This window comes from Mauremys mutica, chromosome 10, assembly GCF_020497125.1.
Source record: "Mauremys mutica isolate MM-2020 ecotype Southern chromosome 10, ASM2049712v1, whole genome shotgun sequence".
Taxonomy (NCBI): Eukaryota; Metazoa; Chordata; order Testudines; family Geoemydidae; genus Mauremys; species Mauremys mutica.
The window spans coordinates 12,804,024-12,822,317 of record NC_059081.1 but is presented as its reverse complement, the minus strand read 5'-3'; the positions used below and the strand labels follow the sequence as shown (position 1 = coordinate 12,822,317).

Sequence of the window (18,294 nt, the reverse complement as noted above, 5' to 3'; positions counted from 1 at the left end):
GTGAAGTGGAACGTACAAATAGGAACTGAAATGCTTCAGCCAAAGCTCTGAATACAGTCCTGAATGAATTTTGAAACAGAGCCTGGGGTTTGGTAGGATAAGTTAGGTACCTCAAAGAAACCTGAACAAGACAACAGACGAGAAGCAGAGATGGCTAAGACCAAGGAGGATGTCTCTGACGGGATGAGTAGCCAAAAGGATCAGATAGGAGAAAGGACAGTGCTCCCTTGCAATGGAGGTAATCCAAGATATACTTACCTGGTTCAACTGTTGCTGAGTCTCAGACTAGATATCTTATGCAGAATTTTATTTGCTTAATTAGACCATTTGAATTTTAATTAGTTTTGAGGAAGTCACTGCAATAAATCCTTAGAGGGAACATGTTCCTCTGACTTCTTATAGGAGGCAGTTGAGAAGAAAATTGAACATCCAGTTAGGAGAAACTCCTAACAAGAGCCAGCTATACTCTGATTGCAGTCAGTACTGGGAGAGGGAAAACTGGTGGAGGACAGGCAGGAATAGGTGACCTAGTGTTACATTAATACACAGGCAAAGTATGGGTGCATGGGAATTTGTTGACAGATTCAACTTTTGGGCATAGCTATATGTACTCTGATTCTGTGGGTGCAAAATATAGTGTGTATGAATCTAAGCCTTCACCTTAAATATATAGTCTCTAACTCTTGGTTGCAAAGAAAACCTTTCAAATGTGAGTATAAAGGAATGAAGTACTGTTGTCCTGAATCTGCTGAAAGCCTTAAAAATAGTTCTGGGGTGTGATCTGTCCCCATTAATCACAAGGAGGTTTAATGCTGGCACCTACTGATGATGGCAATTTGACTTTAATTCACTGCTGACTGTATTACTGGGCACATCCTGCTGATGTCCATATCCCATAATTTCAAACTGCCTACCTGGTGTGAAAATCTGCACCTGTCCCCTATCCACCTACCACAACCTTTAGCTTCCTTCCCTCCCAACACATACAGCATGTACAGACCACATCTTCAGTGCCACTATGTATGTTCAATAAAAAATTCTGCAACCGACTGAAAATTAAAAATGTAGAGCCAGGGTAAAATAAATTGAACTAGTACAATATTCCTTTTACATACTTTTTCTGGTAAATGAAAATGGAGCTTTTATTTATCTGAAACTGCTGCAGAATATAGGGTCTTTGACACCAAATTATGGGTAAGCATGCTGTGGATTTGTGGTAGACTTTTTGTCTTGGGGTGTCTCTTCTAACATTGCTAGGCATCTAGGACCATCATTCTAGGGGACAGTTTCTTTATGGCACTGGAGTCTTAAGAGTGGACTCTCTTTAAAGTTTGTAACGAGATCTGTATTCATTCAGTACATTGAGGCATATAGGGAACTCAGCCATATAATGGAGAGTGGGATTTTCCACATAGTGATTAAGGGTACTGTCAATGTTCAGTGGAAAAAAATAGATGAACAAGAAGACAAGTATTCCTTATAAAAGAGAGGCCAAGTTATCATCCAAGGACTTAGGCTGTAAATTCAGGAAGAAATATATATGGCAAATAGTAGTAGAGTGGAAACAATGTGAGAGAGGAGGTTACAGGGGAATATTAGGTAAATATTAAAGGTAAAAATTTAAACATTTTAGGGATGCACATGTAGAAGTAGGAATAGCATTTGCAATGGTTTTCCTGTGTATTCATTTGAATTGCAAGAATGACCATGTTTTTATTAACCTCTTGATTATCTGTGGGCTGATACGTGGATGTAACATCTGCTTGACAGATCTTTTTGGAAAAACTTGATCCTATCCCTCCTCTGCTCCTTTAAGAGTGTTAAAACTGCGGAAGACAGTTTTCTGAACTGTCATTTAAAATTACTGATCGCACATCATAATTTGCAAAGCATTCAGATGGTAGACACTGCTAACTCGTATTTTTAAATGACGTCATGTATGTTGTGCCCCAAAATCGTCAATTAATGAAAGCTTCTGTTTTAGGCTGTGTTTGAGAACAGCAGTGTGGGCAGTTTGAGTTAGTTGCATTGAGAATGATGGGAAGGGCATAATAATTTTTTTTTATTAAACTCTTAGGAATAACTCAACATAGATACTCCAGAATAATAGTGGGAGAAAGGAGAAAATTATGGCATGTAAGAACAAGTGAGAAAAATATAGTTTCTCTTAAACAAATTGTCAGATACCTGGCCTCTTCAGTTCATTTAGCTTTATTAAAATGTAGGTTACTAGAGAGGGGAAGAAGGAACCCAAAGAACAACAGTTAAATTACTGCAAAATATTCAAAATAAACAACTGTCTAAGGACAGATGGTATCTTAGGTAAAATGTAAGATGGCAATTGCCATTCTGCTTTCTAGATTTCTGGCATGGTTATTTTCTCTGTGGAATCCCTGCTTCCCTAAGGAAAATAATGGGGAATGGAGCCTTTCTGTTTCCTTTGCTAAACCTTTTAATTATACATTCAGTTTCTGTGCAGAATGTAAAAATAAAAGGTTTTTAGTAAGCAGATTGATTTGGTGACTTATGGTAGATTAATAATATCATCAGAGGCAGATTTATACTTGGAGTGCGTAGTTGTGTAGGACCAGAAGCATGCCATGGGCCCATTTGCTGCCTTTGTTCTGTGACGCCAAAGGGTTTACAGACTAATTAGATAGCACAGTCCAGACACTGCAATACACTAGTCGAACAGATGAAGATTCTGTGTTTAAACCAGGAGGATTTATTTTGGATTACCCTGACTACTCTGGGTTAGAATTCTTAGAATTCTCTCTCTGTCAGCTGTAATGCTTTTCCCCCTAACCCCAAAATACTGCAATTTAGAATACGTGTTTAAATATTCTTTCAAACTTTTTTGCTCTGGGAGGTCAAAATACAATGCACTATATTCCTGACCTGCAGTCATAGTTAATCTGGAGGAGGAAAAATATGGTGTACAATTCTTTTCTCTCCCCCTCTCCCCCACAAAAAGACCACAAAACAAAAACAAACAACCCCCCCCCCAAAAAAAACTTAACAAAACCGCACTGGCTGCTCCTGAGCACAAAGCCAGTATCTCTTTTTAACTGTTATATTCCATATTGTCGTCCAGTTTTTGTGTGTGTGTGTGTGTGTGTGTGTGTGTGTGTGTGTGTGAGAGAAAGCTACTTGACTCAATCTCAATTGACAGCCAATTCCTCTTCAAATATTCACTCAATTTAACCACTTCTGTAAATTCTTTTTGCATGTACTCTCAATTTACAAAAATGTCTGTCCAGAAACCTTACATAAACTTGCTCTAGCTTTGTAGTTACCCTTAGCTAGCTTGTAGTATGATTTTTGTTTGAAATTACTGTTTAAAAAAAAAAAAAAGAGGCCAGGTTGATAACACAGCCTGACTTCTTGTGCATTATTTCCTTCTTGTGCATCATCAATAGTAAAGATTCTGGAGGACAAATTGTTTCCTCAGTTACACCTGTGAAACTCCTTTGGTTTTGAAAGATTATGTATGTGTAACTGAGGGCAGAATTTGGTCCTGTAATTGGAACTTAGTTAATCCTTTTGACGATGCATTCAGAACCCATAGTAGAATTGACTGTCTTGCTCTCCCAGAGAGCAATTTTAGCTCTGTAGTTGGGACAACTGCATATAAAGTAGTGTAAATACTTTTTGCCCATAACGTAAGTAACTATGAGTCGGACTGTTCAGAGGAAACTGGTCTCATGACCAAGATGTTGCCAGACACCTTTGAGTAGAACAGAGTCTTGACACCTGTCACTATCTTTGTGGAAAACTAGCCAATCTATTCTTAAATAAAATTTTAAAACCCCTTCCTTTGCACTCTGAGAGATGGCTATAGGGGGTTTGGGATATTTGCTCCCTCAGTCTGTAGAATGTTTGGAGAAGCAGAGTTACTGCTGGAAAGTAACTCCTTTTTATTACTTGACCACACTTTTGTATAATACTCATCAGTAGCTGTCATGCCAATCGCAATAGCAAAATTACTTTTTAATTGAGCTCAGACGTTGTGCTCAGCGCTCTACCAACATGAGATGAGATCCCAGCGTCAAGGATATTACAGTGAAATTCAGACACGGTACAGCTTGGACACGATGTGATGGGAAGCGTAACAGTCTCGTTCTGGTGCCAATCTCGTAAATAGAATTTACTGAGAGGCTTATGAAGGGAAACTTTCTACTCTAACTCCAAGCGAGCATTGGGTTCTACTGGAATCAGTTGCTAAATAACTTTTTTAAAACTGCTCTTAAGAGTTGCTGACTTCACTGCAATTGATGCACAAAATATTATTCCTATAGCAAACATCATTGCTAAAAACTCTCTCTGCCAGAAGGTACAGTTGTGAATTATCACTCTTATTGAGCCTTTTGCACCAGAAGTCTTGGTTCTTTTAAACCTACCTCTTTTCATTTGAAGAAGGATTAAGCTAAAGTGAACTTGGGCAACTTCTGAAGGAGAGCATCCACACAGGGATTGCATGTGCTCTAATTTAGCACCTTGCACCTTTAGTTAATTTGTCTTAATTTTCTTGAGTGTCCATCTGGACATGTCCTTAAAGGCCTTACTATCTGAGGCAGGGACTGACTTTTTGTTGTGTGTACATGTCTAGCAGTCAGGCCCCAATGACCAGGACATGTAGGTATTACAGTAATAAGCATTGTAGTAAAACAAATAAAATAAGTGGAGGCATATTGCCTTTTTACAGAGTAAACAAAAACTAATTAATTCTAACTGACTTCTTAAAAAATTTAAACCACAAAAGCAAGAATTAGTGTTGAGAATTCTATACCTCGGTTGCAGGCACTGGTAGAATAACATGTTTCTCAGAAACAGAGCAGAAAGTTTAATTAAAGCAACTGTTTCTTTACTGAAGAAAATCCAGTGATCCAATTTGTGATTCAGTATAGCAGTCTCCTATCTATTGAAAAGGAACACTGCATCAAAAGCTGACACTATTCTCATTCACAGATATATGTATGCTTTCCTCTACAGTAACTCTGAAAATGAGAGAACACAATAGATTTGTGTTTGATGCCACTGGGGAACTGTTTTTGGTAATTCAGACCATATAAAGGTCATTTCCGCTATTGGTTTTATTTTGGTTTGAAAAATATATAAAATAATTTGTCCATATAGCCTTAGACCTACTTGCATCACCTGAAAAGAATGTAGGGTTATATATCTTAATTTTGTGGTTTGTGTAACATTTCAAGAAAAGAATATTTTGCTGGGGTTTGTGATTATACTAGTTTAATGATATTGGATACTGTTTACATGCTAGTTCACAGAACAGTTTAGTTTTCTAGGCTTTTCTCTAAAAGCAGCCTGACATTAGCTCCTTCACTTGTCAGATTTGTTCATATGTTTGAAATTTTTGATGAAGTACCATGACAGAAAACTGCAGCTTTCTACTGTGGCTGCCAGCAAAGAGAAATTGTTGCTTGCTGTTTGTTATAATGCAATTATATTTCAAACTTTTTTTTTTTCAGGCAGACTCCAGGTTAAAAGCTCTTAATGCCACATTCAGAGTGAAAAACCCAGACAAGTAAGATTTTTCGTACTAGTTACAGTTGTAATTATGAATGATAGTGTGTGCTATCTATATAATTTTTCATTTCTGTGTGTATGCTATCTGAACACTTTTTAAACCTCATTAACAAACAGTTAATAAGAGACAGAGAAAAGAGGCTGAAAAACCCAGTTCGCAGGGAGAGCAGGAAACTCTTAAGGGAAATGCCATCACCTTCTGCAGAATCTAAGCTTTCATTTTAAAAAACAGAAGAAAAAAAAATCTAGTCTTTGTTTGCAAAGAAACCTTTGCAAATTAATGCAGTGGAACCTTCCTGAATCTGCAAGCATACATAGCCAATATCTCTCTTGTGAGCACACACACACAACTATATGCACTTGCCAGTGCTGCAGTACCCAAGCTGCCAATTTTCACAGCTGCTATTGGAAACCCAGATCGATTTCAGTCTACCGTGTCTTGGGAAGCTGTGGGTAGCTGCAGAGGCAGGCACTGGAGTTATTAGCTGGATAGGAAGTCCATTAACAGAGGCTGAAGTGTGGGGAGCATATAGTAGCAGACACTCCTCGTTTTGGCCAGAGGAGGTTAGTATAGGACACTGGTTTCCAAACAGTGGGTTGCAGGAAAGTGTCAGATGGTTCCACAGGTGCTGGCTTCTTCCTTTCCCTGGGGGTTCTCAACCCCAGGCCCTGCCCCCACTCCACCCCTTCCCTCAAGGCCCTGACCCTGCTGTGCCCCCACTTCGCCTCTTCCCAACCAGTTCCACACCCTCCCCTGAGTGCGCCCGTTCCTGCTCCTCCCCTTCCTCACAGCGCCTCTTGCACATTGCGGAACAGCTGATTGTGGCAGGCACGAGGAGGGGGACTGGCTGCTGGTGAGTGCTAAGCAGCCACAAATTTTTTTTCCATGGGTGCTCTGGGTGCTCACAGAGTTGGCACCTATGGACGGTTCACTGTATCCAGGGCTGGATTAACCCATTGCTGGGCCCTGGCCTAGGCAAACATACACTTCTCCCAGCGTGGTGTGGAAAGGAAGCCACAGATGGGTGGGGAGTGCAGTTTGGAGAGGTAGCCTGCTCTGCATTCACCCCAGAGCGGTGGCACCTTTCCCATGGGGCCTGTCTCCCCACTCTAGGTGTTGCCACCTGGCGCACATGGTTTCAATGCCACTCAGGTTTGGGCTGCCCCAAACCACAGTGGCGCTGAGACTGCGTGTGCCAGGTTGCAACACTTGGAGTGGGGAGCTGGGCCCAGCCCCATGAGTCAGAAGCTGCCACTGCAGGTAGGCTAGCTCTCCAACTCCCCCCACCCCTCCGAGCCTTCTCAGTGGGCTGGGATTAGGGTTGTGGTGCCAGGGTGGAGGGTGCATATATGTAATGGTGAGTAACAACAACGACAAAATGCAGTTGGTGCATCCCCTCAGTAGAACATTTGGAACCACTGATATAGGAGACTCTCTGTAGCACCTAGGAGAGTGGGAGGGGGGTAAAGTAGCAGACATTCCTGCAGCACCCAGAATAGTCTGACATGGGGGAGAGGGAACCAAGAGACAGAGTGCTACTTCTCCCTTCCAACAATATGGTGCTACTTAAAATCTATCAGAAACTGAAGGATGGAATCCTGAAGCCGTGTCAAGAGATGACATCTTCCCCTTTTCCAGCATCTGAAAGTGGAATTGGGCCCTTGTTTGGATATTATCTTCCCTTCCCCCAAATCTTTTTTTTTTTATTAGTCTGTGACTAGTAGTGTTAGTCATCTTGTTTTTAGGGCTTGGAAATTTTACCAGCCTCCTTAATATGGGAGGGAGAGATTGAGGTAACACAGAAAAGAGAAATGCAGTATTTAGAGAGAGATTTGGAAAGGGGACGTGGAAGAAAGAACACAGTGTAGGAGAAGGAAAAGCAAAAGAGCAAAGTAGGTGATACTGGTGGTCTGTGGTATACGAGAAGTCAGACTGGATGGTGAGATGAGGAAATTGATACTAAATGCCGCTAAGGAAAAGATGCATTATGATCTGGTTTTGGAAAGAAAAAATAGAATACAGACAGGAATGGAGAGAATGTGTAATAAAAGCAAGAGTTGCATAGAGCTCATTGAACAACATTTATCAAATTTGTTATATTAGGGATGTTACCAATATTTAACAAATTTATTTGCCAAATACTTGTTGTGATATTCAGCCTGCTCAATGGCTGGCCAAATGCTATTTGACAAATATATTATTCAATAGATATTGGGGAAATTCAACAACTAATATATTGGACACTTTTTTCCTGCTATTCCGTGGTGCCACTAGCTCTTATTGCAGGTAACATTTTTACAAGTTTCTTAAATAGCTGATTGAAATGGTATAATTACAATACACGGTCTGTTTTATTCATTTGTACAGTAATGGGTGGCTTGGCGGTTGGGGGTTGGTTTTGGAAGTGTGGGAGCACCAATATCTTTGGCTTGGCTAGTAGGCTTAGTCCCTGAGGTAGCAAGTATCAGTAGCTTTCTCAATCCTTAATTTAAACCAACCGTAGAAAGTTGGATAGCAACACAGCATTTCAAAAGTCTAACTACTGAAGTTGGTTTGGAACACAACCAAAGCTCTTCTGGTAGGCTGAGTGTTTTTTATTGAAGGGGTCAGTGGTGATAAAAATGTGCTCTTCTGTTGCTCAAAAATAAATTTGCAGTGACATTTCCGCTGAATTCTCTAATCCAGTTTCGTTGCAAACATCCTGCTGTCTTCCTTCTGTACTTCAAATCCAATCAAAAATTGCTTTCCCAATGGTGCATTGTTACTTTTTCATACAGTCCACTAGATAACAATTTTCATACTAGTTACTTTCCTAAAACAGAATGAAAAGGATCTGGGTAATATCACTGTGGCTGAGCCATATTAGAAAATAGATTCTGCTTATGGCAGCTGAACTTGTGACTCTCAGTAGTACACTTGATCCTGAGTCCCCATGCCATCTGTGGTTTTTCTGCCCCACATACCTATTCTTAAAAATACCTTTTACTCCTCTATTGTTTTGTGAAGGGGAAATTGACCATAGTTATAGTAACTTTCACTACAGACCTAGTGCTGTCAAATGCACAAAATAATTGGAAATAGAAGGGAGAAATTCTCTGGTGTCTTTCAGTTACAGTAGTTATGGTATAGTTATAGTAATTTTAAGTATGACTAGTAATAATAGTTGGTAAAGTATTTTCATCCAGAAGTGAGTTTTTAATTGGTAGTATCTCTATTAAAATGTGGTTCTAGTCTGAAAAGCGACTGTAGAAGCAGTAACATCTGACTCAACTTACTTGCTTTTCATCTGTATTGCTAAAAGTTTGGCTTCACTAGAAATGCTACAGTGGCACAGCCGTAATGGTACAGCTGCACTGCTGTAGTGTAGACACTTACTACAGTGATAGAAGGGGTTCTTTCGCTGCTGTAGTAAACTCACCTCTCCGAGAGGTGGTAGGTAGGTTAAGAAGAATTCTTCCATTAACAGAGCAGTGTCTACACCACAGCTTAGGTTGGCTTAGTTACATCTCACAGGACATAAAGTTTTTCAGTGCCCTGAGGATGTAGTTAAGCCAACCTAACTTTGTTGTGTAGACCAGCCCTAAAATAGGTTTTTACAAGTGGTAGCATTGCAGATCCAACACAGCTGATGGGTTGGGCATCGGGGAAACAGTTTTGGACTTTTGAGCTAGTTTTCGCATTATCAACATGTTCAACCATGTTCTGGCTCTACAGCTTTTACTGTTGGAGTTGCAAGAGCAGGAAGCCATCACTAGCTTACCTTTCTGATTCCAGGTAGCTTGGAGTAATGGCATTTAGAAGCATATTTTTAGTAGTGAATTGAACAGATTTGATCTAAAAATCGTTGAAAATCAGTAAACTTGTAATGCTGCAATGCTATTTTTAGTTATTTTTCAGAGAAGAACTGCAATTTAAGTTCACACATCCCTGTTCATCAAGGAATGGTGAGGAACAACACCAGTTTTGTTAGTTGTGCATGGAGCCTGGATACCAAAATTAATAGGCACCCTAGAACCACCTAAGATAACATTTTCTTATAGCAGAGGAAGAGTTGGCATCAGATTTTAACAGGAAGAACATGGTATCTCAGATTTAGCGACAGTATGGGAATCCTCTCTAATCCTGGGCTGTCCATTTTCAGTCTTCATCTGTTTGGAATAAGAGATGTCTGAAAGCTCTCTTGCTACTTAGTGTACTAGAACTATAGGGTATTTAGATTTTCAGAAAGCCTTTGACAAGGTCCCTCACCAACGGCTCTTAAGCAAAGTAAGCTGTCATGGGATAAGAAGGAAGGTCCTCTCATGGATTGGTAACTTGTTAAAGGATAAGAAACCAAGGGTAGGAATAAATGGCCAGTTTTCAGAATGGAGAGAGGTAAATAGTGGTGTCTCCCACGGCTCTATACTGGGCCCCGTCCTATTCAACATATTCATAAATGATCTGGAAAAAGGGGTAAACAGTAAGGTGACAGACTGTGAAGAGCTACAAAAGGATCTCTCAAAACTGGGTGACTGGGTAACAAAATGGCAGATGAAATTCAATGTTGATAAATGCCGAGTAATGCACATTGGAAAACATAATTCCAACTATACATATAAAATGATGGGGTCTAAGTTAGCTGTTACCACTCAAGAAAGAAAGCTTGGAGTCATTGTGGATAGTTCTCTGAAAACATCCACTCAATGTGTAGGGGCAGTCAAAAAAGCGAACAGAATGTTGGGAATCATTAAGAAAGGGATAGATAATATCATATTACCTCTATATCAATCCCTGATACGCCCACATCTTGAATACTGCATGCAGATGTGGTCGCCCCATCTCAAAAAATATATATTGGAATTGGAAAAGATTCAGAAAAGGGCAACAAAAATGATTAGGGGTATGGAATGAATTCCGACTGAGGAAAGATTAATAAGACTGGGACTCTTCAGCTTGGAAAGGAGATGACTAAGAGGGGGTATGATTGAGGTCTATAAAATCATGACTGGTGTGGAGAAAGTAAATAAGGAAGTGTTATTTACTCCTCATAACACAAGAAGTAGAGGTCCCTAGATGAAATTAATAGGGAGCAGGTTTAAAACAAACAAGAAGTATTTCTTCACACAACGCACAGTCAACCTGTGGAACTCCTTGCCAGAGGATATTGTGAAGGCCAAGACTATAGCAGGGTTCAAAAAAGAACGAGAGAAATTCATGGAGGATAGGTCCATCAATGGCTGTTACCCAGGATGGGCAGGGATGGTGTCCCTAGCTTCTGTTTGCCAGAAGCTGGGATGATTACCTGTTCTGTTCATTCCCTCTGGGGCACCTGGCATTGGCCACTGTCGGAAGACGGGATACTGGGCTAGATATTAGAAACATGTGGTGTAAGCAAAGATTATTTTTTTTTAAATGGGTGCTGAAATTTGGTTCTTAAATTCATAATTAGCCACCTAAATAAGTGGCTTTTTTTTTTGTTTGTTTTGTTTTTAGTGAGACCTGCTGGGTTCTAAGCATTTCTGAAATCAGACCACTTGTATGTAGGTGACTAATTAAGAATTTAGAAGCCTAACTTTAGGCATCTGTTTGTTTATTTATTTTTAAAATCTTGGCCTGGATTTTTTTTCACTACAATAATTGAGAGACATCATTCTGTAGTCAGTCTGTTCTCTAGTTCCTATTCTTTACTTTCACTCTGGATAAAACGCGTGACTCTGCACAATCTAAGGCTTCAAAATAGGGTTTAAGTTGGTCTTAAATGGTGTATAGCTCTTGTTCTGATCATCTGCACAGGAGTAAATAACCCCCTCTTGAGGCTTTCCCCAAGTCAGCAACCTGCTCTGGGGTTCAGCTTAGCCTTGGACATTATATCCATTTTACACACCACCTAGGTGTATTCTGAGGCTAATTTAATGTTTTTTAGAGTTCTTTGAGATCCTTGCATAAAAGGCACATTGTAAATACAGGTAATATTTTATCAACTTCAAAAGAATTTAAACAATTTTTCATTAGTAAGCATAAAACCCATCAAATGGGATTTTAAATGAACCATTTCTTCCTGCTCATTAGATTATATCTATCAAATAACATTCCGCTTCATAAGTGCTCTTAAAAAAACCCAGATGCAGCAGTCTTTCAGAAAAAATGTCTGCTGTTTATATTTCTTAAATTTATGGCATATAAATTGATCTGAACCTTTACTGTTATTGTATAAAAGTACAGTAGTTTTGCATGTGTAATTATTTGCTAAAAAGGAATTTGATTCTGTTGTCATTTGCTAGGAATCCACAGCTAATTCCACTTTAACATAAGTCAAACTCAGTGTCACCAGCTCCTGTGTTGTGGCTCTATCTTACATTTTGTGAAAGCTTGCTTTTGTGATAGCTAATGATGTACTATCTGTTTCCTGTTCCTAGGCGATTTACTGAGCTAAAACACTACAGCGATGAACTGCAGTCTGTCATATCACACCTTCTGCGAGTCAGAGCTGTAAGTATTTCGCATGTGTGTCCTGACAAATAATAGAATATATTTATAAGACAGCATTTCTTCTTTAGTCAATAGAAAACTGATGTATGTATTCTTCACTTGAAATTGGTTTGTTGTACTGTCCAGGGTGTTTTTTTGTGGGGGGGGCGGGGGGGGTCGAGTGCGAGCGTGACCATACACTTTGGGGGGAAGGAATTCTAAATGTGCTTGGAGTAAAGCAGTGTGAAATGCTTATCTCCAATATTGTTCCCCAGTCTGAATTATATGTTTTGATAGTCACTGGAAAAAGGCCATTCTTACACCACAGATTTCTAGTTAAACAAATGCTTACAAATGCTTCCACAAACATTCATAATGCTGTTGTTTGGCTCGTTGCTTTATTCTGTCTTGTAGAATAGTTTACATGCAGTACCTTATTGTATTGGCAATTTAAAACCCCACGAAAGTCACTTGGGGAATTGGGAGGAAGGTTGGTTGGTACTTAGCTGGGACAGTAGAACCTTGGAACTCAACGTTGATACATCAGCGTCATGTCCAAAGAACTAGACAAGACCTGTAGTGATTTGAAGTGTTTTTAGACCCCAGTTTGTTGCACGTTCCATCAAAATCTGCAGCATAACATTGCATATTTCACAGAATTAGTGAAAAGTGCAAAGTATACTGTTACCAGAGAGTAAGATGCACATCTTCAATTACAATTCACAGGAAAGGGAGAAGAGCAGAATAGCATTATTACTTCTTCTTCATAGGTGTTGCCACTGGAAGAAGCAGCAAGGGGGCCAGAAGCCCACATCAACTAGAAAACGTTGGATCCCCACTGTACAGTTGGCAGGATTCTGCCTTTCTCTCATGTGGCAAAAAGGAGTTAGAACGGCATGAGGTTTTTCTGGAACGTAGACATATAATACAGCGCCACCTCGATATAACGCTGTCCTTGGGAGCCAAAAAAATCTTACCGCGTTATAGGTGAAACCCTGTTATATTGAACTTGCTTTGATCCACTGAAGTGCGCAGCCCTGCCACCCCGGAGCACTGCTTTACCGCATTATATCCGAATTTGTGTTATATAGGGTGGCGTTATATCAAGGTAGCAGTGTATTGTGTTTTCTAGAGCTTGTGGTGTGAATTCACAAGTTATGCAAGTTCCCCACGACACTTTTCATCTTACAGACCGGTCTGTAATGAATAATGTCTTTTAGAATGATTAGAACAGTCATGTCATGGAATCAGGATGGCTGTCTCATATGGCTTGAAAACACAAGCTTTAAAAAAATACAAAACTGAGAGGGAAATAGGAAATTACAACCCTGGTAACAGGGAGCATGATACTAGTTCTTAGTGTGTTCAACAGGGGTTTACTTTTTGGCAAAAGTGTGCTGTAGGGGAGGATTGTAATTGATTGCCCTGTCGAGTGGAGGCATGTTAGAGGATTAATTGCTTGTATTCCAGTAACTTGCCTTCCTGCCAGTACATGTGTGTATGAGCTGTGTGACAGTGTTCTAACTTAATTCCTTTTTACCTCTTTGACACATGAATAATTATGGCTTTTATAAAACTTCTGTTTCACTCACTGACATATCAAACTGCGATTTTAATAATCGTGAAGGACAAAAATAAGTTGCGCTTCGGAGTTCAGTGTAATGTAGAGGGAAAAATCAGTAACTATATAGTTACCAACACTGTAGCATGTGCAGGTTTCTGATTCTCCGAACGCATGAATTTACTTCTAGCTTTAGCAGCAAGTGTTGTGATGAGTTGACTCTTCCTTTCCCATTCTTTGTAGTATTGTATTTCAAGGAAAAAAAAATAGGCTTGTGCCTTTTCGGATTCTTCATCGTGTATGGAAAAGCCTTGAAGTTTCTTTTTTCTGAACCAACCCTGCTTTCCTTTGCAGTTCATTTTTAAGGCCTTTGTTAGGACTGCATGGGGAAAGTGGCCATGCAGGGTGAGAGATGGGAAGAGGCTTAACCACAACTCTGAACTGAAGCATAGATTTTTGTCTTCCTGTTTTCATATACACCCTCTTACATTCCCCTGTGTGATGTCCACTTACATAGGTGTTATACAGGTGAAATGAATTGCGCCTCACATTAACTCGGTTGTTGGTGATCTAACTAGAGTGGCTGATTGACTGGATGTATAGACAGTCTGATGCATTTCTGTAGATTTTCATACATAGAATGGTCTAAATGTGATTTTTTTTTTCCAGTATAGTTTGAAGCCGTTGATTTAAAAAATAGTTATACTATTGGTCTTAAAAGACAAGTCAGAGCTATGCTTTAGCCTTTATAAAATAACATTTTCATCTCATATACTGCTGTTGAGTTATTACAGCTGTAGACCTGAAGGGTTAGTCTGTAAACATTAGTCTTTGCTTAAGATATGTATGTTTTACAAGAAGCTAGTAAACTGCATATAAAAGAAATGGGCTTGTCCAAAATCTAACTCTTACAAATGTTTGTTTTAGAGAGTGGCAGACCGTCTCTATGGTGTATACAAAGTGCATGGGAATTATGGGAGAGTGTTCAGGTAAGAATTAGAACAGGTTTTTTAAAATACATAACCTAGTTTCCTGAAGCTTAGATAGTTTGCAGGTAATGGGTGAAGCTTATTTATCCTTATTTTTGAATTTTAAATGTTGATATATTTTGTTTTACTAAATAATATGTGCATTGGAAAGTGTCACTGCTCAGTATTAAGACATTGACAAGATGCTGTATTTGACACAGATCTCTCTACCTTTGCTGAACTTTTTAGTTTCAACTGGATGAAGTTTTTAGGTTGTTTTTTTAATATAACTTCATGATTTTTGTCTTTTTCTATTAGTTCTTAACTGTTTGCTCCTCAGAATGCTTCCTAGTAATTTATTTTATATAGTTAATAATTGTTGCATTGTATCTGTAGTGCTGAAAGGTATCCTGATCCTTTTAATACATTAAAAAATCAACAATATCTCAGGTATATTGTAGTACACTTTTTAGAAGTTGAATTAACCAATAGTTTTTGATTTATGTGCCTGAGTTGCATGCTCAAGTTTTCCATCTCGCTGGAGAATTAAAGAATCTAACTTCTGGTTAAGGGGAACCTCCTGCTTATACAATCTGTACAAGTGCTAAATTTAATTCACCAGGTTAATGGATTGCAGATGTCTTTCTGGCTGGGGGTTTAAAATTAAATTAGGTGCAGTTTTGTAATAACACAAGGATAAACAAATGTCAACATTATAGACAATTAAAAAATCTACTCTGTTAAAGTATAGAACAATAAATACTAGACATAAATTACACAAAGAGGAGGATAACTAAAAGTACATTCAATATTTAAGAGGTGGGGGGGTACAGTTTTAGGATAATTGATAAAACCAAATAACGTGCAGAGTTAAGAGATAATGAGATTAATGTATAATTATGATTTACTTGTGGTGAACTTCTAAGTGATTGCCATCTCCACTCCAGTTTTGGTGTCTGTGTAATCCATAAACTGACTAGATTTAATCATATAGATATAGATATAGTTTGTCAACAATATGCAGTGATCCTAAGGGGGAAAAAAAAATAGGTTTGGAGAGTCTTATTTCAGAAGTGAGACTCCAGTGTTTCTACTGTGAATGCTATAAATCCATCAGTTTTTTCCAGTGTATGATGTGGCAGGTTTCGGTCTGATGATGTGTTGCTCATCTCTAATGGCTATTCTCTTATTAGTTTTTAAAAAATCAGCATTCCCATATTGAGATTTGGTAGTATAGCTTTACAGACCATTTGTATTGCAGATAGTGGCGCTAAAAGTGTCAACACAATGGAATGAACCTTATGTTGCAATTCTGTTAGAAAGTATTTCTCTTAATCTCTTTAACTATTAAAACAAGGTTCTTTTCATGCCTGCCTCTTGAACTGGAACTAAAAAAACAACCCCCCTCTCTGTCTGTGTCTGGAGAGGGATGGAGCAGGGCAGTTCCTGACCAGAATGCTTTAAAACTGTCTCACTATTAAATTGTGTTCAGTGCTGCTGCTTAGAGGTAGAAAAGGAGTTTGGCTAGGTACAACTTTTGAGGCAATTTCCATTCAAATGTCACCTGGAAAGAAACTATATACAGGATGCAGCTTATTAACTTCCTTTAACTTCATGTGTGATGTTGTTTCTCATTGGATTTGCTTTTTTCTCTAGTGAATGGAGTGCAATAGAAAAGGAGATGGGGGATGGGTTGCAAAGTGCTGGCCATCACATGGATGTGTAAGTACTGATAGTTTGATGTATGCCAGATGCACATATATTAAGGGGGGGCAGGGAATTCTATCAGAAATGTACTGAGAGAACTTTTGAGGTATATTACTATTGGGTACACAACATTTCAGTGACTTTTGGATGTGGGCTGTTTTTAGAGTCCATGTACTGTATTAAGTAGCTCAAAGGGCCTCGGGGGAGCCAGAGGGGTTACTTTTTATTATTATTTTGAAACTATAGAGGTGTTTGGAATTCTTCCAGCTTTTCTTTTAAGCTGCTATGCCAGAAACTAGTGGAATTAAACTGTAATGTACTGCAGACCCGATGAGAGCCATTTGTTTTTGGCAGGAATGCCTTGCACCATGCGGTAGATGGTACGCTAATTTGTACTTAACAAAGTTTAAATAACCTTTTTTAATTTTTTTTAAACTGTTCAGCACCCCAGGCTTATTTAGTGGATTCCAAAATAATTTCAAGTACCATCCTGAAATAATAGTGGTTGTAACCAGGAATCGCTACTGAGCACCTTACCACATATGTTTAACTTCCATTGGATTCAATGATGGTTATGTACATGAAACAAGGAGAACAGAACCCTCAAAATAAAAAAATAAACTGTTTAGCGCTTCAGATTGCTTATAGTATCTGTATTACAGCAACAGGGAATTCTTTTAGTTTTGCTTTCTATGTAATAATAATAAACATAGTAGAGAAATTCTTATTCACTGTATCTCTGGTTCCTTCCATTTCACAAAATCATAATGACTGGTAGAGTAGTTGTTTAACCCATTCAGGAGTTCTGTGGCTTTGCAAGTGGAACTATGAAACATAAAATAGTTTTAATTGGAAAAGATAATATTTTAAAAGTGAATCATGAGAAAACTTTAAGGTTGTCAGTAGTACTATTTTGTGATGCCAGTTTACGTCTGTATTGTAAATTGATGCCCTTGTCCAGTTTTAGTAAGGGATATAAATTTCCAGATTCCTGCTGCCAAATAGAATTTTATGGAGAAGCTCGCTTAACAGTGAATTCTCAATTAACGCTTGGTTTAAAAAGTGAGAATTTTATCACATCCTTAAATAATATGAGTGTTTAGGAATGAAACATAGAAGCATTTATTTCCATGTTTAAAAACAGTTTTATGGTTAATGTTAAAATAGTTTTATTATACAGCCGAAATCCCATTACAAGAAATAACTCCAAATAAAAGGGCATAGAAAGAATAAGGAAGTGGAGTGCAGCGTTAAATATTTATTACAATACTGCAAAATTTGAACAGTCCCGTAGAAATCAATTTATTTTCAGTTGCGTGAACAAGTACTGCAGATAAATGAAAACGTACTTGGACCTGCCTAGCTTCTCTTTTGTGATACATCAACATGCACCATGCTGTGCTGTCAGAATGTTGAGAAGATGTTTTAATCAAATAAAGTAAAGCAAATAGAACAAATACCTCCTTCAAAAGATTATACCCCCCTCCAGTTTATACCTGCTCCACTTTACCATAAAACAGCAGTTAGAGGCACAAGGAGGTTGTAAGACTTAACACCTAAGACTTCTGCCCTTTATGTTGTTAGTGCTGAAGACCCAGAATGATGGTGGTGGAGAGTTCCCAGGGTAACCTATATTAGTCCATGCTTTAATGAATAACCATCAAAGGCAATCTCCGATGGCATAGTTTTTCTCTCTGCTCTAACAAACAGGTGATCCCAGAAGTGGCCTCTCTAGCTCATTTCTTACTGGAGACAGCAGTTGTGAGGTTCAGAGACAGTCTTCCCCAGGAACTGAAATTAGACATGGTATTCGAATTTACAGGGGCTATTGGAAAGCGACTAAATTGGCAACACTGCATGTCACTAGTTGACCACAGGGGTGATGGGGAGGGCGAGAGAGAATGGGGGAGTTCATGGTGGGTGTAGGGAAATCTCTGTTCAGGGACTCATTATGACTCTCATAAATTTGGTTGGTTGGTTTTTTTGGGTTTTTTTTCCCCTCCCACCTCCAGGATCAACTGGAAAAATAATTGAGCAGTACAATTCTTCTTCCCCCACTCCTC

At 38.8% G+C, this 18,294-nt stretch overlaps 2 protein-coding genes across 3 annotated transcripts in view; one reads left to right on the top strand and one right to left on the bottom strand.

Annotated features, from left to right (window-relative positions):
* The window catches only part of LOC123378359 (TGF-beta receptor type-2-like), a 148,159-nt gene that overhangs the window by 101,932 nt on the left and 27,933 nt on the right, over nt 1-18,294 (bottom strand). The gene's annotated exons all lie outside the window — the stretch shown is intronic.
* The window catches only part of SNX4 (sorting nexin 4), a 58,008-nt gene that overhangs the window by 27,304 nt on the left and 12,410 nt on the right, over nt 1-18,294 (top strand). For both annotated transcript variants that reach the window (XM_045032024.1, XM_045032023.1), the window contains exons 6-9: nt 5,490-5,545; nt 11,944-12,016; nt 14,484-14,545; nt 16,181-16,246. In XM_045032024.1, the coding sequence (XP_044887959.1) occupies nt 5,490-5,545; nt 11,944-12,016; nt 14,484-14,545; nt 16,181-16,246 (257 nt within the window). The remainder of the gene's footprint in view (nt 1-5,489; nt 5,546-11,943; nt 12,017-14,483; nt 14,546-16,180; nt 16,247-18,294) is intronic.